At 46.3% G+C, this 24,046-nt stretch overlaps 1 protein-coding gene across 1 annotated transcript in view; it reads left to right on the forward strand.

Annotated features, from left to right (window-relative positions):
- Positions 1-24,046, forward strand: part of LOC143981546 (uncharacterized) — a 119,016-nt gene that overhangs the window by 57,247 nt on the left and 37,723 nt on the right. Inside the window, exons 2-6 of the mRNA XM_077479481.1 lie at positions 3,562-3,635; positions 12,215-12,556; positions 14,734-14,985; positions 18,180-18,407; positions 21,228-21,491. Of these exons, the coding sequence (XP_077335607.1) occupies positions 3,569-3,635; positions 12,215-12,556; positions 14,734-14,985; positions 18,180-18,407; positions 21,228-21,491 (1,153 nt within the window). The 5' untranslated portion in view covers positions 3,562-3,568. The remainder of the gene's footprint in view (positions 1-3,561; positions 3,636-12,214; positions 12,557-14,733; positions 14,986-18,179; positions 18,408-21,227; positions 21,492-24,046) is intronic.

Here is a 24,046-nt window from a genome sequence, read left to right on the forward strand (position 1 = left end):
GTACAAATAACCCCAAATTATCCATTTTTGGAAAGTAGACAGTCCAAGGTATTTAGTAAGAGGCATGGCAAATTTTGGAAGTTGTAATTTTTTTTTCACAATTTAAAAAAATATGTTTTTTTTTCACAAAGTTGCCATTTTAACACATTATTTTTCACGCACGGCATAGGCATACTCATAATTACACCCCAAAACACATTCTGCTATGCCTACTGAATATCAGGATACCACATATGTGAGAATTTTTCACAGCCTGGCCACATAGAGGGACCCAAAATCCAAGGAGCACCTTCACCCGTTCTGAGGCATAAAATACACATTTTCTGACCACCTATCACATTTTTGGAGGCTCTGGAGCACCAGGACAGTGGAAACACCCACAAAATTACCACATTTTGGAGATTAAACACCCCAAGGTATATTTAAAGAGACATGGTGAGGCCTTTGAAAACTTCATATTATTGCCACAAGATTTAAAAAATGCAGAAAGTAAATGAAAATGTATTTTTTACATAAAGTTGTCAATTTAATAGAATATTTCTCACACATAGCATGGACATACGAATGATCACACCACAAAACACATTCTGCTACACCTCCCGAGTATAGAGATACCACGTGTGAGAATTTTTCAGTGTCTGGGTGGATTATATACCGGACATCTTGTGTATCAAACATATGAAACAAATGTGTCAAAACCAATGTATGGAAATAGTCGCCTCTTTACAAGTGGTCAGGCAAAATAACTTAGTATAGCGCCACCTACAGAAGTCCCGGTTCCTATAAGCCAAGTAAGTCTAGCCTATTAGTATGTGGCTGCCCCCAGAAGTGTCGGAGACACTGTAACTGGAATGGCAGTGATCATGGACAATATGATGGTTGTGGCGGCGAACAGGGACACTGTGACTGGTGTGGCGGTGATCAGGGACCCTGTAACTGGTGTGGGGGTGATCAGAGACATTATAACAGGTGTGGGGGTGATTGGGGACACTGTTACTAGTGTGGCGATGGTCAGGGACACTGTTACTGGTATGGCGGTGATCATGGACAATTTGATGGGTGTGGCGGTGATCAGGGACATTGTTACTGGTATGGCGGTGATCAGGGACATTGTTACTGGTATGGCGGTGATCAGGGACACTGTTACTGGTGTGGCGGTGATCAGGGACATTGTTACTGGTATGGCGGTGATCAGGGACACTGTTACTGGTATGGCGGTGATCATGGACAATTTGATGGGTGTGGCGGTGATCAGGGACACTGTTACTGGTATGGTGGTGATCAGGGACACTGTTACTGGTATGGCGGTGATCAGGGACACTGTTACTGGTATGGCGGTGATCAGGGACACTGTTACTGGTATGGCGGTGATCAGGGACACTGTTACTGGTATGGCGGTGATCAGGGACACTGTTACTGCTATGGCAGTGATCAGGGACACTGTTACTGGTATGGTGGTGATCAGGGACACTGTTACTAGTGTGGCGATGAACAGGGACACTGTTACTGGTGTGGCGGTGATCAGGGATAATATGACTGGTGTGGCGGTGATCAGGGATACTGACTGACAACACTGGTCTGGTGACATTGTACTGGTGTGGCGGTGATCATGGACAATTTGATGGGTGTGGCAGTGATCAGGGACACTGTTACTGGTGTGGCGGTGATCAGAGATAGTGAGTAGTGGTACTGCAATGCCTGGCAGTATAGCCAACGGGCTGCAAAACAGTGAATGTTCAAGAGTACACCTCTTTCTTAAACCGATACTGTGTAACCCTAACTAGGGAGTGATCTTATAGGTGTTTACCCCAGTAATCAGTAGTACACTGCTCCAAATCTTCTGCTGGCCAGCTTATTAGGGCCCAAAACTTGTGTTGGAGTGCTCAGAGAAGAATCGCTTTAAAAGCTTATGCTCACTTCTATGGCTTGAGCTGAATGGACTTGTGTCTTTTTTTTCAATCAGGCTAATTATGTAACATGCAGTGACACCGTGTTCCTAGTCAGCAACTCTGTCCCTCTTTTGTGAATTTACAGTCTAAGGTAGCCAATGGCCTCTCGCCAGTTCTATTTAGGCAGAGGATGTCCTTCTATCCACTAATCAATCAATCTAGCTCTCTTTGTCATGCTTAGGCTCCTCAGTGTCCCGCTATTTAACTGAACAGCAGGCTTCTTGAACTCCAGGTCTCACCCCAGTGCTCTGGTATAGCATCTGCTAATCACCTCCACTGCTTCTAGGTAGTAATTGCCCCTCTCTTCTTCCCAGGCACAGAAGGTCTGTAGCAGTCTCGGCCTCCCTGCATAAAGAGGGACCTTCCTTTCTATTAACCATGGGAAAAAGTGCCTCAATCCATCCTACTCACTCTCTGCCTGGGAATTGTAGTTCTGAGCAAACCTGTAATAATGGCCGAGTCTCTTTAGTGAACTACACTCTCCAGATTCTTCCATGTTTCCTCTCAAACATCTTCACATCTTCACTTGCCCCTCCTAGTGGATGGAGGACAGTTAAACACCAGCCGCTGTGCATTATGTGATATCAGTCTCTCCTACAGCAGTGGTGGAGTGAGTAATTTGTGGGGTAGCATACTCACAAAGACCCTTTTCTTCTACTCCAGCTGCAGACCGGGGTACACAAAATTTTGCATAGGTGTCCACAACGTTGACCACTATAGTCCATGCCTTGTAGCAAGCCAGTTACATGGGACAAAGTGAATTCAGACCATTCCCTGTTTTCTATGGTGTTTTTAGTGCCGTCACATCAGCTTTCTGTGCAAAATGTTGAAGGTGGTCCTCATCTCCTCCACGTCTCTCCTCTGCGGAGGTCTTGGTCTCCATCTCAGAGAAGGTGGTTTTCTCCATTGCATAATCTGTATGGTCCAGCTGTTTGGTTGAAGGTATTTTTTCTCTTTTGGTTTTTGTGTTAGTTGAGTGTGGTTGGTGTGGGATCCCAACTGATGAGGTCTGTAAAGTACAGCGTCTATCGGGTAGATAGATCTCCTCTTGTTAGCTGAGAGGTTAGTCATGATGGTGAAGATCAGGCATTGTGTGCAGATGCTTCTTTAGCACTGAGATAGTTTTAGCTGGCAGTTGTCTGCGGGTATGCTGGATATGAGTGGCGTATCCTTTCCTCGAGAGTGGAGAGGACGGAATTATCCTGCTTTGGGTGAATTGTCTTCTCTGTCAGATCTCTATTCCATAGATCCCAAGACTGTTCCACTCCACATGGGAATGTGGATGCTTCTGCCTACCTTGGGGTAGTTCCACTTCTCCTCTTGCATTATCTCAAATACAACATAAAATATTCCAGCAAGAATGGTCAACACTCCTTTTGATGGGCATATCAGATGTGAGGAAACTCAGCACAGAGATCTCTAATGTCCCGAGAGATAGAAAGGATATTCCGATGGTTTACCTCTCTTCAAAATACTGAATGATCAGTTCTGGGTGCAGCAAATGTTTAATGGACATTGATGGCAAGTTCCCATACAGTCTATAATTATGTGAAATGAGAAAATGCCAAGTCATCTTCTTTAATTTCTCTGTAATTTCTCTTTTCTCACACAGACCCAATATGATGACCACAGCAATGTGTCCCCTCTGTGTCCTCCTCCTGTGGGCTCTTCTATGTCCAGGCAGAGGTATGTAAGAACATTATATAGAGGTGATAATACAGTATTATTATCAGACATGCTGCATATCATAGATACCCCGACTGCAGCAATGTGTCCCCTCCATGTTCTCCTCCTGTGGGCTCTTCTCTTTCCAGGCAGAGGTATGTAAGAACATTATATAAAGGTGATAATACAGTATTATTTTTAGACATATCTTAGGTACCCTGACTACAGCAATGTGTCCCCTCCATGTCCTCCTCCAGTGGGCTCTTCTCTGTTCAGGCAGAGGTACAGTGCCCTGAAAAAGTATTCATACCCCTTGATATTTCCCACAGGTTGTCATGTTACAACCAAAAGGTGTAAATGTATTTTATTGGGATTTTATGTGATAGACCAACACAAAGTGACACATAATTGTAAAGTGGAAGGAAAATGATAAATGATACAAATAAATATGTGATAGGTGTGGGGGAGGGGCATTTGTATGGCTCCCCCCCGGAGTCAATACTTTGTAGGACCCCCTTTCTCTGCATTTACAGTTACAAGTCTTTTTGGGGGTGTCTCTACCAGCTTTGCACATATAGAGAGGAACATTTCTGCCCATTCTTCTTTGTAAAATATCTCAAGCTCTGTCAGTGAGAATGCTGTTCTGGTACTTTGCTTCAGTTACTCACTGGGGTCCCTAAAGGTAAAGGTGATTGGTCCCTTTGTGGCAACAGCTCTCCTTCTACCTCTGACCATGACAGGCAGGGGCGGACTGACCATTGGGCCACTCGGGAACTGCCTGAGAGCCCCGAGCCACTAGGGGGCCCCATCAGGGTTGCCAGCCTCAGTAAAACCAGGGACAGTATGTAAAAATCTGTGTTTTTTTTTTAAATCTGTCTCTGAAATGTCCCTCACCGACATCCTTTTGGTCTAAAAATCCAAAGATCATAGCTGCCCCACCTCTCCAGTACCTTCTTAGCCAATAGAAACATGTCTGTGTATACTGTGTGTTTACATGTATGTGTATATTGTGTGATTGTATAATGTGTGTATATACTGTGTGGCCCCATAATCTCGGATTGCTTGGGGGCCCCATAATCTCCTATTGCCCGGGGGCCCCATGAGTTGTCTGTCCACTCCTGATGACAGGTTCTCCCGCCAGCAGAACCATCACTTCTGGTTGGACTGCAAGCCACAGTCCCAACCCTGCACTGCTCTCTTGCTTCTGGATAGGCCCTCACATAGCCTAGCAGCCAGACGCCCCCAGGATAGGCCCAATCTCCAGCTTAGCAGCCCGGGGCATAACGACACACATCCACCCTGACGGCAGTCTGGGTGGCACAGAACATAGATCACCTGACTCCACCCAAATAGATAGGTTCTCCCAGCAGGCCAAGGGATTCAAGAAAACCACTGCCCATTGGCTGAGATACCCCATATACCCATAACCTGACCTTGAGTTGTCCTTCTCAGATCTGGTACCACCAAGTACCCGGCCACCTAGTGGTAGGAGAGAGAAGTACAACCAGGCCAAACGTAGGGAGAGATCAATGGATTCCTAACAATTAAATACAGTAGCTACTCATGAGAAGGAATTTAGTGAGGAGCTCCCCGACCAAAACCCAGGGAGCTACACATGCTTTTAAAAAACTCACTATACACTTTCAAGGATTGACTTGGCCCTAGGTAGAGAAGATATGTTAAAGCGGAGGTCCACCCTAAAGTGGAGCTTCCGCTCATTGGAATCCTCCCCCCCTCCGGCGCCACAATTGGCACCTTTCAGGGGGGAGGGGGGTGCAGGTACCTGTACAGTACAGGTATCTGCATCCACTTCCGGCGTAGATTCTGCAGAAGGTACGCCCCTTTCCGAAAGTCCCCCTCTGCCTGCTGGGAAATACACGGATCCCAGAGACAGCGGGGACCATCCTTATTGCGCAGCGCGACTCGCGAATGCGCAGTAGGGAACCGGCAAATTAAGCCGAAAGGCTCCACTTCCTGATTCCCATACCCAAGATGGCGATGGCAGCACCCGAGAGACGATCGAGAGATCGGCTTCGGGTGCCGACATCGCGGGCGTGCTGGACAGGTAAGTGTCACTATTTTAAAAGTCAGCAGCTGCAGTATTTGTAGCTGCTGGCTTTAAAAAAAAAAAAAAAAAACGCGGAGTCCCGGCGGACTCCCGCTTTAAGCTATATCAAGAATATTAAATATATGCCCAGAGGGTTTTCAGACCACTCGCTAGTGGTGTTAAAGAGGAAGTAAATCCTGATGGGTGTTACTTCCTCTTTGATTCCCTGCAAAGGTAAAGCATAATGGACTACTATGCATCTCATCACATCGCATCGCATAGTAGTCCATTATGTGTCACTTACCTGTCACAGGAGCCAGCGAAGTCACCGCTGTCCCCTGTAGTTCCCAGCGTCCATCTTCTTGGTGGGTCTCGCTGCTCCGGCACTGTGATTCGCCCGGAGCAGTGATGATGTCACTGATGCGCACGGGAGTGACACTCGCGGCATATCGTCGCGATCTGCGGCTTACCCAGTGCACCTGCGTGCTGCTGTCTACGGCGCATGCACCTTAGACAGCGGTGGCCGTCTTCAGGTAAATATCTCCTAAATCGTATAGGTTTAGGAGATATTTCTTGGACCTACAGGTAATCCTTAATCTAGGCTCACCTGTAGGTCAAAGTGGTTTGTAAGAGTTTACAACCAATTTAACAATATATCAAGGAGAAGATCATTATAAAGGGGAGTGGAATTTTTTTGAAGAAGGAGAGAGTGTAGGACATTTAGTGGCATTATTGGTAAAAAACATAAATCTACCATGGTTATTCCAGAAATTAGGACAAGAGAAGGAAGGGTTACCGCAAATATACACCTGAAATTATAGACAAATTCAAAGAATATTACACAACATTGTATAGTACTTAAGCCGCGTACACACGGGCGGACTGTCTGGCCAACTTAGTCCGTCAGACAATCCGACGGACAGTCCGTCATACTTTGGAATGAACAGACTTGCCCACACACGGCACTTTTTGAGCGGACTAATACGGCGGACTAAGTCCGCCATACAATCCGCCCTACTTTTGAAATGAACGGACTCGCCCACACACGCGGAGGAAAGTCCGCTCATTTCGAGTGCGTCTCCAGGTAGGCGGGGCCCGCGAACGCGTCTCCAAGTAGGCGGGGCCCGCGAAGGAGACCCCGACAACCAACGGCCAGGGTTGTCGGGAAGAGGCCCTTGTCCTCATCAACATGGGGACAAGGTGCTTTGGGGTGGGGGCCTGGTACGGCTCAGGAGGGGGGGCGCTCGCTCGCCCCCCTTTCCTGGCCGGCCGGGTAGCGTGCTCGGACAAGGGTCTGTTGTGGACTTGGGGGGGACCCCCACGCCGATTTTTTTCTGCGTTGGGGTTCCCCTTTAAGTCCATACCAGGCGGCGGGGTCAGCGACGTCTCCGCCACGGGCCCCGCCTACCTGAATACCCGCTCGAAATGAGCGGACTTTTCTCTGTCCGGGAAAAGTCCGCTCATTTCAAAAGTAGGGCGGACTGGCACACACACGGGCGGATTGTCCGCCGAAATACGAGTCCAGCGGACAGTATTTCCAACATTCCGAAATACTTAGTCCGCCAGACTGTCCGCTGAAAAAGTCCGCTGAAGCCCACACACGAGCGGACTGTCCGCTGAAATGTGTTTCAGTGGACTAAGTTGGACAGACAGTCCGCCCGTGTGTACGCGGTCTTAGTCTCAAGCAGTGGAGGGGGAGATGTGGAGTTTCTTTCAGGGTTTGGAGATTCCACACCTCACCGATGAGGACAGGGAGATGTTGGATGCCCTCCTAGTTTTGGAGGAACTACAACAGATAGTAGTAGCACTGGCGAATCAGAAGGCTCCAGGGCCGGACGGTTTGCCTGCAGCGGTATATAAAAAATATGGAGAAGTATTGATGTCCGAACTGGTGGAGGTATTTAATGGAGCCATGGAAGAGGGTAGGTTGCCACCATCAATGATGTAATCTAAAATTATAGTCAAACCAAACGAGGGGAAGGACCCGCTAGACCCTTCTTCCTACAGGGCCAATGTCCTTGGCTGGGTACTGATATGAAAATCCTAGCAGGGACACCGGCCTCTAGGTTAAAGAAGATAATCTCAAAATGTGTATAATTCATCCCGATCAATCAGGATTTGTTCTGAATAGGGCAACTAGTATAAACATAAGGCGGGTATACTTACATTTGCAAGCTCCGACGATTGACACGGGATCAAGGGCCATATTATCATTGGGCGCAGCCAAGGCTTTTGATAGCTTGGAGCGGCACTATCTATGGCAGGTTCTGGCAGCTTTTGGGCCAGGGTTTGTTAAATGGGTAAAACGAACCAAAAGCTAAAGTTAAAATAAACAATGAGTATTCAGAAGGAATTTCCATTAACCCGGGGGGGGGGGGGGGGGGGACGAGACGGGGGTGTCCTCTATCGCCCCTGCTCTTCTCCCTGGCGATGGAACCACCGGCTATAACTATTCGATCATCGGTAAATATCCAAGGGTTTAAGAGAACATCAGGAGAGAAACGATTGGCACTGTATACAGATGATATACTCTTATTTATGGGGGACACTCAATTCCCCCTAATTGCAGCATTGGATGTGATCAAAGATTTTGGACAGATTTCCGGTCTAAAGATAAATTACCTACCTACCTGACATACACTGACTTACCTACCTACCTGACATACACTGACCTACCTACCTGACATACACTGACCTACCTGGCACATAGTGACCTACGTACCTGACATATACTGACCTACCTGACACGTACTGACCTACCTACCTGACACACACTGAACTACCTGGGGCGACACAGTGGTGTAGTGGTTAGCACTCTCACCTAGCAGTAAAAAGGGTCGCTGGTTCAAATCCCAACCATGACACTACCTGCCTGGAGTTTGCATGTTCTCCCTGTGCCTGCGTGGGTTTCCTCTGGGTACTCCGGTTTCCTCCCACACTCCAAAGACATGCAGGTAGGTTGATTGGCTTCTGTCCAAAATTGGCCCTAATATATGAATGGGTACCTTGGATTGTGGGCTCCTTGTGGGTAGGGACCAATGTGAGTGTGCAATGTACAGGGATAGGGACAATTGTAGACACTCACTCAGGTTGAACTGGATGGACTGGTGTCTTTATTCAACCTTACTAACTATGTAACCTGACCTAAATACCTGAATTACACTGACTTACTGACCTACCTACCTGACGCACTGACATATCTACCTCAGTGGCGGCTGGTGAAATTTTAGGATGGGGGGGGCGCCAGACCCTGCCCTTCCTTTTGGACCCCTCCCACTTGGTGAAAATGGGCATGGTTTCAGCGAAATAGTGGGCGTGGCTCTAAGGTGGTGTAGTTAGTGTCTGAGATGAACGAGGGATGGAGGGAGAGTGAGAGAGGGATGGAGGGACAGCAGGCCCAGATCCTACATACAATAGAAATATGTGTATTCTAAAAAGTTTGACAATCAGCAGATAAAGATACTCCAAACACCTGGTGTTAGCACTTCAATCATCCCGGCACCATGGTTGTTATGGTGTCAGGATGATTGAAGTGTGTTATTTCTATTATAACATTGTAATATAAAATGGAAATCATTCAACTCACCATAATGCAGAATCAGTGGGAGCCCTGAGCGTGTCACTAGTCACGTCACCTGCCATCAGGTGTCCCCAGCAGAGTCCCTCCTTACATCAAGTGTCCCCAGTGGAGTCCCTCCTTACATCAGGTATCCCCAGCGGAGTCCCTCCTTACATCAGGTATCCCCAGCGGAGTCCCTCCTTACATCAGGTGTCCTCAGCGGAGTCCCTCCTTACATCAGGTGTCCCCAGTGGAGTCCGTCCTTACATGCAGCATGTGTCACCACCAAATGCAGCCTGTGTCACCATCAATTGCAGCAGCATGTGTCACCACCAAATTGCAGCAGCATGTGTCACCACCAAATTGCAGCAGCATGTGTCACCACCAAATTGCAGCAGCATGTGTCACCACCAAATTGCAGCAGCATGTGTCACCAAGCTGCATCAGAAATTACATCTCCTGCTCACAACTGCTGCAAGCATTGAGAACATTATTCATTAAAATAAAAACTGGCTGCTGGATATATTCGAAATAAAACATGGATCATATTGCTCAAGTCAAAGTGTGAGTAAAGGGGTGCATTTTAGTAATTTTCAATTGCTTAAAAATAGCCATTAGCTCCACACAGTCCACAGAGAACATTTATGGACGCCCTCGCCTTACTGCAGCTCCGCTCGGGCTGAGAAACGAAGCGGCCAACGTCACTTCCGGCTTTCGTCTGCTTCACGAAACCCGGAAGTGACCTCGGGGGTTTAAACAACAATGCTCCCGCCCGTAGAATCACAGTGATTTTACGGGCGGAAGCTACTCGACGTTCTGTATTGCGCCACAAGGCGGGTTAAATGCCGGAAAATGAAGCACCATGTATGCAATCTTATTATGTGGCGCTACCTTACTTCTACTATTTGGAAAATACAATATTCAATAAAGAACAATAATAACATTCAATATTCCATAACTTATATAATAAAGTGCAAGTAGTGATATAAAGTGCAAAACAGCTGAAATATACGTGCACACACACAATGATTGTTGTGCAAATAAATATCAATAAAGTGCAAATATGCTGAAAAATAATCAATATTGACAAAAAAGTGTAGAATTTGATCTTAATTGTTTTATATTTAATTATTAAGTTTATATTTTTTCTCTCATGGTTTAATGTAGTGGTCTTCCTAGAGCTGATATTTTATTTTTAAATTTTAAATGTTAATTTGACAATTTGACATTCAATTTTTTTATAATGCTAATATATTCTAATGATATTTACTATCAAATAGATTTTTGGCCCTAATATTGATAGAGCAATAGAAAATCACCTAATGCCGCGTACACACGAGCGGACTTTTCAACATCCAAAGTCCGAAGGACTGAGTCCGTCAGACTATCCGATCGTGTGTGGGCTGCAACGGACTTTTGACTCACCAAAGTCCGAAGGACTTTAGAATATGGAACATGCTTCAAATTTTCCCGACGGAACTCCGCCGGACCCGGTCCCCTTCGAAAAATCCGCTCGTGTGTATGCTACTCCGACGGACTAAAACCGACGCTAGGGCAGCTATTGGCTACTGGCTATGAACTTCCTTATTCGAGTCGGGTCGTACGTCATCACGTTCGAATCCGTCAGAGTTTAGTGTGATCGTGTGTGGCCAAGTCCGTTCGGCCGAAAAGTCTGTCAGAACTCCGTCGGAATTCCAGCAGAACTCCGACGGAACTCCTTTGGAAGTCTGTCGGACATAAGTCCTCTCGTGTGTACGGGGCTTAAGACAAATTAAAGTTGTTTTACTATAAGCCCACTAGATGGCATTGCTGAGAGTCAATAAATGAATTGATGTTGATATAGTGACTTGTCCAACAAGATACACATATACTATAATATATGTCCACTAGATGGCAACAATGATGGATGCTAAATAAATCACATTAAAGAAAAGATCAGATCTGAAGCGCTGCCGAGCAGGGACCAATCAGATCCCGAGTGCCGCAGAGCAGGGACCGATCAGATCCCGAGTGCCGCAGAGCAGGGACCGATCAGATCCCGAGTGCCGCAGAGCAGGGACCAATCAGATCCCGAGTGCCGCAGAGCAGGGACCGATCAGATCCCGAGTGCCGCAGAGCAGGGACCGATCAGATCCCGAGTGCCGCAGAGCAGGGACCGATCAGATCCCGAGTGCCGCAGAGCAGGGACCAATCAGATCCCGAGTGCCGCAGAGCAGGGACCGATCAGATCCCGAGCGCTGCCGAGCTGGGACCGGTCTGATCCTGAGCGCCGCTGAGCGGGGACTGGGGACCGCTCTGATCCCGAGTGCAGCAGAGCGGGGACCGTCATTGTCCATGTATGGATGGACGCTCACCATCATCTACTGAGAGCTCACATATTATCTCCCCTGGCTTCATTCTGTCTCTAATATATTCCCTATTTATCACCTGTTCATAAATACTTCTTACAGCCAACAAACCCCACACTGGGGATGATGGGGGTCCGCCATGTATCAGTAATGATTGTCTATTCATTGATGATTTTATCATATAATAATGGAGAGTATAGGGGAGTCAGAGGAGATTCCTCAATGATCTTTATGGAGATGAGCTCAGGTGTGTTCAGATACAAGTCCCAACCCACCCGAGATCATCGTCACTGCAAACCACCAATCACCAGCAGCTGAAGATTTCCCTACAGCCTCACATAAATACACCACCTGTATACATGCAGATACAGGGCAGGCAATGCCTTCATGGCTTATGATTGGTGGTCTGCAGTGCCACCTCCTGGTGGGATAGCTCAGTTGGGTTTGGACCAATACCTGAACACACCTGAGCTCAGTCCTAGATCTCAGATGCTGTGACAACACTTGGAGAAGCCCAGGAAGACCCCGGAGGTCTCGGAGGAATCGAATCTGAACATTACTGGTTCCCTATAGAGCAATATGAATTATATGAGGGGGGAGGGGAGTACACTGTGACCTGACTGGGATCTGTATTCTGTCTGTGCAGGAAAAGTCCAGGAAATATTCACCCGGCCGGGATCTGAGCTTATCTTCCCCATCAGAATCCATCTCACCCTCAACCATCCAGATAGAGGGAAATGTGACCAAATTGAATGGAAATATAAACACCCAACCAGAAATGAAAACAACAGCAGCAGAATATTTCTACACAGGGGATGTACACTAAGAAAACCTGAGAACACAACCCTCCCCAATATAAAGATATCAGAGAATGGAAGTCTCATCATATCCAATGTGACTCCGGAGGATGACGGGAGATACAGTGTGGATATATACAACTCTACAGGACAGCTTATACAGACTGATAATTACACCGTCCATGTAGAAGGTAAGTCCACCCAACCCCCACCCCCAGTCCTAGCAGTGTCCTCCCTGCTCCGTGTCTTTATATACACCGTCCATGTAGAAGGTAAATCCACCCAACCCCCACCCCCAGTCCTAGCAGTGTCCTCCCCGCTCCGTGTCTTTATATACACCGTCCATGTAGAAGGTAAATCCACCCAACCCCCACCCCCAGTCCTAGCAGTGTCCTCCCCACTCCGTGTCTTTATATACACCGTCCATGTAGAAGGTAAGTCCATCCAACCCCCACCCCCAGTCCTAGTAGTGTCCTCCCCGCTCCGTGTCTTTATATACACCGTCCATGTAGAAGGTAACTCCACCCAACCCCCACCCCCAGTCCTAGCAGTGTCCTACCCGCTCCGTGTCTTTATATACACCGTCCATGTAGAAGGTAACTCCACCCAACCCCCACCCCCAGTCCTAGCAGTGTCCTCCCCGCTCCGTGTCTTTATATACACCGTCCATGTAGAAGGTAAGTCCATCCAACCCCCACCCCCAGTCCTAGCAGTGTCCTCCCCGCTCCGTGTCTTTATATACACCGTCCATGTAGAAGGTAAGTCCACCCAACCCCCACCCCCAGTCCTAGCAGTGTCCTCCCCGCTCCGTGTCTTTATATACAAATCTTACCACTAATGCTTTTTTGTTTGAATATAAAATTAAAATCCCAAAGATAAACAAGGCGTCTGTTGCTGAGGGCAGAACCGTCTTTATAAAATCCCTGCAGTTTTCTTCCTGTTGGCGTCATCTGCCCAATGGCAAAGTGAATGGAATCTTGAAGCTTTATTAACAAAAGAGGGTGGGGGTGGGGTGAAACTATTACACATGTGCAATTCGTTTAATTCCAAATTAGATCTTTAACAAATTTTGACAAATTCATTAATTCTGACATTTTTTTTTTCAATTTCTGAAATTTCTAATTTACGAATTTCAAATTTCAAATTTATGAATACTCAAATTTTGGAATTTCAAAATTTGGAGATTTCAAATTTCAGAAACTGGAAAATTCGAAATTTCAGAAATTAGAAATTCCGTAAATTTGACAATTCTAAAATTTGCAAATGTGAAAAATCCAAGAATAAGAGTGAAATTCTGAAAGTTCAAAAGACTGAAGACTGAAGACTGAAGACATATACAAGAAAATTTTTCGAAAAACCCAAATTCTCCTCCATCTTCACTTTGTTGTCGGAAACGTCCGATCGCGTGTACACGAAGCAGAAGGAGCCGCACTGGCTGTTGAACTTCCTTTTTCTCGGGTGGTCATACGTCTTCGGGATTTTAGGCCAACATTTCTGTGACCTTGTGTATGGAAGACAAGTTTGAGCCAACACCCTTCGGAAAAAATCCACGGTTTTGTTGGAAAGTCCGATCGCGTGTACACAACATCAGTGTTTTTTTTTTATGTACTGTTTACTATTTTGTTGTTGTAAGCGAGTAGGGGTACGATGTATCCCATACTCATTGACATAGGTGGAAGACAGTACCCGGGTACCCCACTATTGTTAAAGAAGGCTTTCCCCGGCAGACCTCCACAACCACTGGGCCAAGGTGTCCTCATCAACATGGGGATATGGTTCTATGCCGGGGGGGGTTTCCTTGGCAAGATATGCCCTTATAAGGAGGGCATGTGGCCTGGTATGGTTCATGAAAAAGAGGAGTACACACTTGCCCCCCCTTTTCCTGACCAGCTAGGCTGCATGTTCAGATTGATGGTCAGGTGTAGATATACGGGAGACCCTACTGACTTTTTTCTTGAGTTCTGCATTGGGTTCCCCATGAAATTCCACACCAGACCTGAAGGGTATAGCATCCTGTTGGGGGTCTCCCCTTAACACATATACAAGACACTCATATAGATGAAAGGAATCCCTGGTTTGTTGACTTCCATGGGGTTTGAATTCGGCACCCGGGTGTGTTCAGCTCCTCCCTTTACAATGTACGGAATCTCTCTCACACAGCAGTAGCCATGTACAATGTTCTTAGAGCCGATCATCCAGATGAGATTGTACAGCACTGTGTATGGGGGTCACATGACTGAAGAAAATGGGTGTCATGTTTGGGGGGGGATTTAGTGTTTGGGGGAGGGGTTATAGGTATGGATGGGGGAGGGGCATGCTGTGTATGTGTATTGGTCCTGATCAATGGAAATGATTGTCTCTCTCTCAGTTCCAGTATCGGGTCCGGTTCTGAATGTCTCATGTCTCCAGGATGGCAGCGCCGAGATCTCCTGCAGGGTGGAGGAGGGGACTAAGCCGGATATCAGTCTATCTGTGATTGGAGGATCCCAGTGGAATAATTCTGTTTCCGCCAATAACATTACAGCCATTGTGGAGCCTCCGGGGCCCTGGAACATCACCTGTACTGTGATGAATAGACTCAACCAGTCTGAGATAAGCCAAGCCGGGGTCACTTGTCCAGGTGAGTGGAGAGCAAAGGACACAGTGCAGAGCCATTTAAAGAGAGCAGGCAGAGGGGGCAAGGGGTGGAGTCACTGATCTGGAAGGGTAGGAGGGTGGGGCAAAACAGATAAGCACAGAGCTCCACCTACTGACTGAAATAGAGAATATGAATATGAACCCACCTAAGATTGAGTAGGTTCCCCCTTTTCTGCCAAAACAGCACCGACCAGTCCAGGCATGGACTCCACTAGACCTCTGAAGGTACGCTGTGGTATCTTCCACCAAGCCATCAGTAGCAGATCCTTTAAGTCCTGTAAGCTGAGAGGTGGGGCCTCCATGGATTGGACTTTGGAGGCCAGGTCAACAAGTGGAACTCATCGTGTTCCTCAAACCATGCTTAAACCATTTTTTTTAAAGGGTGGTAGGGCGCATTTTCCAGCTGAAAGAAGCCACTGCCATCAGGGAATACAATTTCCATGAAGGGTTGTACTTGGTCACCAACAATGTTTAGATAGATGGTTACGTATCAAGTAACATCCACATGAATGGCAGGAGCCAAGGTTTCCCAGCAGAACATTGTCCAAAGCATCACTGTCTCTGCTGGCTTGTCTTCTTCCCATACTGTATCCTGGTGCCAACTCTTCCCCAGGTTGCCCCGGCCATCCACATGATGTACAAGAAAATACCATTCATAAGGCCAGGCCACCTTCTTCCATTGCTCCATCCTCCAGTTCTGCTGCTCACATGCCCCTTGTAGGTGCTTTAAGCTGTGGATACGGTTCATCATGGCACCAGGTTGGGACTGGCCATAGGGCACGCTAGGCCACAAAAAAAGAGCTGGCGCGGTCCCCAACCACTGGGCCACAGACCGGTACCAGTCCGTGGCCTGTTGATGACCAGGCCACACAGCGGGAGGTAAGCTGTGACTGTGGTCTGGACAGGGCTAACGCAGACCCCGGTCACCGCTCACCTCCCGCTGTGTGCCAATGCCTGTACCTCCTCTCCCGGCTCTCCCGTCTCGTCAATGACGTCATCCTATCAGAAAAACAGGGGTGGGAGGAGCTGGAGATCTGCGCAGAGAGTTGGAGTCTTTTCATAATAAATAGCCATCCGTTTGTGTTAATATAATCCAGATTTTCAGCTCCTCCCACCTCCTGCTGATAGGAGGACATCGTGTGCGGGGCGGGAGACCCTGGAGAGGACACACAGAGGCGGAATCCTGCCTCTGCCGAGCTGAAGGTAGGACTGTGCAAGGGAGGCAGAGAGTGAAAGGGGGCACTGCGATTAGAGAGAAAGGGGGGCATGACTGCAAGGGGCACTGGAAAGGGGCACTGCAATCATTACCATGCCCTTTTAGAGTGCAGCCCCCTTTATATCGCAGTGAGGAGGACTGACTCCACGAATATCCCGTCACCAACCCCCATGTCCCTGGAAAAATTGGCTTCTCAGCCCAAAACGCCCGGGCCTGTTTATTGTCCCAATCCAGGCCTGATGGATACCCTGACCGGTCTGTGGCTACACAGCCCCATACACGACAAACTGCGATGACCACCACCTTCAGGGACAACATGTTCACTTGCTGCTTAGTATATCCCACCCACTTTCCGATGTCATTGTAACCAAATAATCAATGTTATTCAAATTTGGTCATTAGGATGGAGCTGCGCTAAAAATGGTATTGTGATGAACAAATTACCACACATGAATAAATAAACATATATCTGATAATTACTCGGCCATTAAGGAGAGAGTTGCCGTAGTCGGGAAATAATCGAGGAGTGAAGGAGTTGTTTTCTGATGTCGTTAGTCAGGAAGGGTTGAATTCTGGAGATGTTGCGGAGGGGAAGGCGGTAGGATTTAGCCAGTGATTGGATGTGGGGGCTGAAGGAGAGGTCAGAGTCAAGGATTACACCCGGGACCCCGGCATGTGTGGAGGGACCAATGGTTGTGTTGTTGATATTAATGGTGAAGTCATGGGGGGAGGGGATCGTGAAGGAGGAAATATAAGAAGCTAAGTTTTAGAAAGATTGAGTTGGAGGAAGTGGTGTGACCTCCATACTGAGATGTCATTCAGTAAGTTGGAGATCTGTGAGGAGATGGAGGGGGTGAGTTGAGGAGTGGAGAGATAGATCTGGGTGTCATCGGCATAGAGGTGGTATTGGAAGCCATGGGAGGTTATCAACTGGCCCAGGGAAGAGGTATAGAGTGAGAATAGGAGGGGCCCAAGGACGGAACCTTGGGGTACCCCAACAGAAAGAGGAGCGGAGGAGATGGAGTTGTGACACTGAAAGTGCGGTGAGATAGGTAGGAGGAGAACCAGGATAAAGCAGAATCACGGAGGCCAAGGGAGTGGAGTTTATTGAGGAGGAGCAGATGGTCAACTGCATGGAAGGCAGCAGAGAGGTCTAATGCCGCGTACACACAATCAAACAATCCGGTGGAAAAGTCCGGCGGACCAGAGTCCGCCAGACAATCCGCCCGTGTGTGGGCTCTGGCAGACTTTTTTTTACCCAAAAGTAAACTTAGTCTTAGAAAGTAGTTTTGACTCAAAAACTGTCCGCCGGACAATATGGCCGTGTGTGTGCTAGTCCGCCGGACTTTTGAAATGAATGGACTTTCCCGAGAATAGTCTGTTCATTTTCAGCGCGGCTCCAGGTAGACGAGACTTGTGAAGGAAGTCAATGTTCGGCGGCGAGATTGACACCTCGCTGGACCCGTCACCTGGTATGGACTTAAAGGGAAAGCCTTAAGCCGAAAAAAACTGTGTGGGGGTCCCCCCAGGTCCATATCAGACCCTTATCTGAGCGTGCTACCAAGCCGGTCAGGAAAGGGGGTGGGGACAATTGAGCGCCCCCCTCCTGAGCCATACCAGGCCGCGTGCCCTCAACATGGGGGGGTGCTTTGGGGAAGGGGGGCCGCGCGGCCCCCCCACCCCAAAGCACCTTGTCCTTATGTTGATGAGGACAAGGACCTCTTCCCAACAACCCTGGCCGTTGGTTGTCAAGTGAAGTCAGGGCAAAGTCAGAGCTCCCAAGCACTATACTTTATTCATTTCAGCGGATCTTGTATTTAGAGGACCATCATGGCACCCAGGTATCTGGTCCATTCACGAGGAGAGGACAGCCTTCCATATCCCTAGAGGACCATTGTGATAAGTCTCAGTCTCTATGTCATTACTCTGACCAATCATATTCTGGAATTCTCTTCCCCCAGTCCCCCTCTCTGACATCGCTGTGAACCACACCTGTTTCCCGAATGGGAGCGCAGAGGCCGAATGTTCGGTGAAAGGATCAGATCCGCGTTATTCCTGGAGTTTGGATGGAAGATCCGTCTCCTCACACCGCCGGGTAACTCTTCCTCCTCCGGTCTCCGGAACCCTCCACTGTGATGTCACCAATCAGATCAATAATCTAAGTAGCTCCATCAACATCTTCTGTGCAGGTAAGTGAGAGACCGAGACTAGATCGGGCAATTCATTTTGTTACCAATCAAAATCCTGACAACATTTTCCATATTCAGAGAATTGAATGTATCCGAAATTTCAAATCACAACACTGCAGTAATGAATTTCAACTGATTCAAAATAAATTATAATGAAGGAATTTGAAATGGAAACATATTATAATAAATACAGTAAGACATAAAAGTGAAACAAGATGATGATTCCTACGTAGGCTGCGTCATAGACTAGAATAACATAGAATAGAAAATAAAGGAATATAACAGAATACAAAAGAATAGAACAGAAAATAAAAGAATAGAAAATGATAGAATAGAGAATAAATTAATACAATAGCAAAAAATAGAATTGAACAGAATAAAATAGAATAGAAAGCATATAGCCATCTTCCAAAATTTAAATTTTGAGTTTCAAAATTAGAATTTCGAATACAATAAAATAGAAAGAACGAATATACCTCCCGAATCTATCTATATATCTCCCGAAATTCAAACATAGAATATAATAAAATACAATAAAATAGAAAGAATATAGTCATCTTCTGAAATTAAAATTTTGAATAGAATAGAATCAAATCAAAAGAATATAGCTGTCTTCCGAAATTTGAATAAAATAATATAAAATAGAAAGAATATAGCTGTCTTCCGAAAATTCAAACTTAGAATAGAATAATATAACATTGAAAGAATATAGCCATCTTCCAAAATGTGATTTTGAGTTTCAAAATTCAAAATTAGAACTTCGAATATGATAAAATAGAAAGAATATAGTCGTCTTCTGAAATTCAAATTGTGAGTAGAATAGAATAAAATAGAATACAGTATAGCCATCTTCCAATATCAGATTTTCAAAATTCTAATTTTGAATGGAATAGAATAAAATAGAAAGAATATAGCCATCTTCTGAAATTCTAATTTCAAATAGAATGAAATAGAAAGCACATAGCCGTCTTCTGAAGTTTGAATTTTGAAATTCTAATTTTGTATAGACTAAAATAAAATAGAAAGAATATAGCTGTCTTATGAAATTCTGGTTTAGAATAGAAAAGAATATTCAATTTCAAACATACAATATCCAATAGAATATAATAAAATATAAAAAATATAGCTGTCTTCCAATATACAAATTTCAAAAAGAATAAAATAGAAAATAAAGGAATACACTAGAATAGAAAATAAAGTAATAGAACAGAATAAAATAGAATATAGCTGTCTTGCAAAATTCAAATTTGAGTAAAATATTATAAAATAGAAAGAATATAGCTGTCTTTCGAAATCCTGGTTTAGAATAGAAGAGAATATTCAAATTTCAAACATAAAAAGGAAATAAAGGAATACACTAGAATAGAAAAGAATAGAAAATAAATTTATAGAATTGAATAAAATAGAATATAGTCGTCTTCCAAAATTCAAATTTAAAATCTGGAATTTCGAATAGAATAAAATAGAAAGAATATTGCTGTCTTTTGAAATTCAAATTTCAAATAGAATAGCATTAAATAGAAAGAATATAGCTGGCTCCCAAAATACTGGTTTAGAATAGAAAAGAATATTAAAATTTCAAACTTAAAATATTGAATAGAATAGACATGTGCAGAGTGAAATATTTTGTTTCGGAATTTCGTTTTCGCCGGAAAAATTAATTTATTTAGTTACTCCCGAAATTCGTTTTTATTTATTTAGTTTTTTGTTCAAAAATTGCATTCGTCCGAAAATCCACATGAATTACGGTCAAATCTGTCTTTAAAGGCTTATGGTGTCTGTGGAATGTATAAAGAAGATTCGACGGAGCTGCTAAACTCTATATAGCATACTTCTTAGAACCCTATTAAAGTCTATGGGACTCGAACGTTCAAAATCTAAAGTGCTAATATGAAAGTTATTGTCCTAAAAAGTGTTTGGGGACCCGGGTCCTGCCCCAGGGGACATGGATCAATGCAAAATAAGTTTTAAAAATGGTAGTTTTTTTTGGGAGCAGTGATAGTGAAACAATAAAAGTGTAATCCTTTAAATTTCGTACCTGGGGGGTGTCTATAGTATGCCTGTGAAGGGGCGCATGTTTCCCGTGCTTAGAACTGTCCCTGCACAAAGTGTCATTTCTGCAAGAAAAAAAAGTCATTTAATGAATTGTCGGCTCCGTAATACAGAGAACACTCATTGAAAGTCATTGATAAAAAAAAAGCGTCGGGTTCCCCCAAATTCAATTACCCTTATCTGGAGACCTGGCTCTTACCCTCTGGAAACCGGGCTCTTACCCTCTGGAGACCTGGCTCTTACCCTCTGGAGACCAGGCTCTTACCCTCTGGAGACCGGGCTCTTACCCTCTGTAGACCTGGCTCTTACCTTCTGAAGACTGGGCTCTTACCCTCTGGAGACCAGGCTCTTACCCTCTGTAGACCGGACTCTTACCCTCTGGAGACCGGGCTCTTACCCTCTGGAGACCGGGCTCTTACCCTCTGTAGACCGGGCTCTTACCCTCTGGAGACCGGGCTCTTACCCTCTGGAGACCAGGCTCTTACCCTCTGTAGACCGGACTCTTACCCTCTGGAGACCGGGCTCTTACCCTCTGGAGACCAGGCTCTTATCCTCTGGAAAGCACATGTGATCCTGATTCAGTTCACTAAGTGGATGGAGTTGGGCATCCAGTCTCCATGGATCCACCAGATTTGCCAGTTCCGATTTGGTAGAACCAGTTCCTCTGTCTCTGGTTGTGTCCTATCCAACATACAACGTAAGAAACCTTATCTCCGTTCTCAGTTACTATAAAGACTCTGACTTCTCCTCCCTCTCTGTGTCTCTCAGTTCCGGTATCGGATCCGGTCCTGGATGTGAAGTGTCTCCAGAATGGCAGCGCTGAGATCTCCTGCTCGGTGGAGAAGGGAACTAACGTCTCCGTCAACCTGACTGTGAGTGGAGAATCGAAGGTATATAATGCCAGCGGATCAGAGCGGATGGTCCGTGTCACTGTGCCTCTGGTGTCATCGCCCCATTCCTGGAATATCACATGTTCAGCACAGAATGCCATTAGTCTGGGAATCGCCAATAAGACGAGTGACACTTGTCCAGGTGAGAGCCGTGTGTGTGTCTTTTAATTCTGTATACACCTGGGTGCTGTGCCCATCATTATGGCACAGGACTGAGGTTCCATCATCTCTGCTTACAGGCTCAGGACTGAGTTAGGTTTCAGGTTATAGTTGGGTTAGGTTGGAGGAAGGTTAAATTAGGGTTGAAGCTCATCTTCAGAGCAGTGGCGGCTGGTGCTCAACATTTGGGGGGGGGGGGGGGCGCAAAACAGTTTTGAAAAAAAAATCAAATGCTGCCACTGTGCCATAAAACGCTACCACTGTGCCATAAAACACAGCCACTGTGCCCTCAAACGCTGGCACTGTGCCCTCAAACGCTGCCACTGTGACCTCAAACGCTGGCACTGTGCCCTGAAATGCAGCCACTGTGCCCTCAAACGCTGCCACTGTGCCCTGAAACACAGCCACTGTGCCATAAAACACAGCCACTGTGCCATAAAACACAGCCACTGTGCCATAAAACACAGCCACTGTGCCCTCAAATGCTGCCACTGTGTCATAAAAAGCTGCCACTGTGCCCATCAAATGCTGCCACTGTGCCCATCAAACGCAGCCACTGTGCCCTAAATGCAGCCACTGTGCCCATCAAACGCAACCACTGTGCCCTTAAACACTGCCACTGTGCCCTAAAATGTGCCATAAAACGCTGCGACTGTGCCCTCAAATGCAGCCACTGTGCCATAAAAAGTAGCCACTGTGCCCTCAAACGCAGCCACTGTGCCCTCAAATGCAGACACTGTGCCATAAAAAGCTGCCACTGTGCCCTCAAACACTGCCACTGTGCCCATCAAATGCTGCCACTGTGCCCATCAAACGCTGCCACTGTGCCCATCAAATGCAGCCACTGTGCCCATCAAATGCTGCCACTGTGCCCATCAAATGCAGCCACTGTGCCCATCAAACGCAGCCACTGTGCCTTAAATGCTGCCACTGTGCCCTTAAACGCTGCCACTTTGCCCTAAAATGGGCCATAAAACGCTGCCACTGTGCCCTCAAACGCTGCCAATGTGCCCTTAAATGATGCCACTGTGCCATAAAACGCTGCCTCTGTGCCCATCAAACACTGCCACTGTGCCCTTGAATGCTGCCACTGTGCCATAAAACGCTGCCACTGCGCCCTCAAACGCTGCCACTGTGCCCATCAAATGCTGCCAGTGTCCCTCTCAGGACACTCCGCTCACACCACCCGCCCCCCCCACCTGGATGGATCGCAGGACACACTGCCAATACCTCCTCCACAGATGGATCGGCGCTTACCTTGTCCTCTTCTCTGGTGTCTCCTCTCCTCTTGCTTCCTCTCCCACTTCCGCCAAAGTGATGAGCATCCAATAGGGGCGCCTGGACGCTTTGGCCAATCAGAAAACAGGTCTCCCTGACCTGCCTCCAGATTGGCGGGGAGGCCATGCGGTGAGGAAATAGCGAATATTCATTCGATATGGTCACACAACTGGGTGGGATTGGGGCACACTCTCTGCACCTTGAGCCCACCCTTTTTTGAAGCCTATTAGAGCCTCTCACTCTAATCAAGTGCTTAAAAATAAATACACCCCTCCCCCACCATAGGAGTCCATGCCTCCAGCATCCTGAAAGGGGCTGGGTGCATGGGTAGGGAGGCGGCAGTAGGGAGGGGGAGGACGGGGGCGCCCATGCGCCCACAATGCATGGGCCGCCACTCCTCCAGAGAAATTGAAGCTTCCCTCCCACCCCTTCCCTTGATGGCATCAGAAAAGAATATCTAAATGCTCTTTTTACTCACCAAAAGCTGCAATCAGATGACGTTCCCGTGCCAAATCTATTCTGTTCTTCTCTATTAAAGAAGTGGGGTCCCTCTCCAGGTATCTACATTAGGGGTGGGTCAAACACCCCCGGTGAGGTTCACACCAGGACACCACGAACAGGCAAATAGTTCAGGCGAACTCTATTGACCACTTCCCGCCTACCATAAAACAGAATGTGCCATGTCTTTGAGGTACCAGGCAGGCACACTTAAATCTGGGTAACAAAGTGCTGTATGGTCTGTGAATACTCTTACAAGAGTCTGGCAGTCCTAAAGGTGAAAGATAACAAACATTAATGTCCCAAGTGAAAAGAGCCCCTTCCCTTCTTCACTACAAACCACACACACAATCCAGGACAACAGTGTCCAAAGGAAATGCTGAGTCTGGGAGAAAACTTTTTTCGGAAGGGAGTATAACAAGACTCGTGGCCACTCGTTAAAATTAGAAGAAAAAAGGTTTAACCTTAAACTATGTAGAGGGTTCTTTACTGTAAGAGCGACAAGGATGTGGAGTTCCCTTCCACAGGCGGTGGTCTCAGCAGGGGGCATCAATAGTTCCAAGAAACTATTAGATAATCACCTGAACGATCACAACATACATGATATACAATGTAATACTGACATATAATCACACAACATACATGATATACAATGTAACACTGACATATAATCACACAACATACATGATATACAATGTAATACTGACATATAATCACACAACATACATGATATACAATGTAATACTGACATATAATCATACA

The sequence above is a fragment of the Lithobates pipiens genome, unplaced genomic scaffold (genome assembly GCF_037356315.1).
Source record: "Lithobates pipiens isolate NorthernLeopardFrog02 unplaced genomic scaffold, aLitPip1_a1.2 Scaffold_16, whole genome shotgun sequence".
Lineage (NCBI taxonomy): Eukaryota > Metazoa > Chordata > Amphibia > Anura > Ranidae > Lithobates > Lithobates pipiens.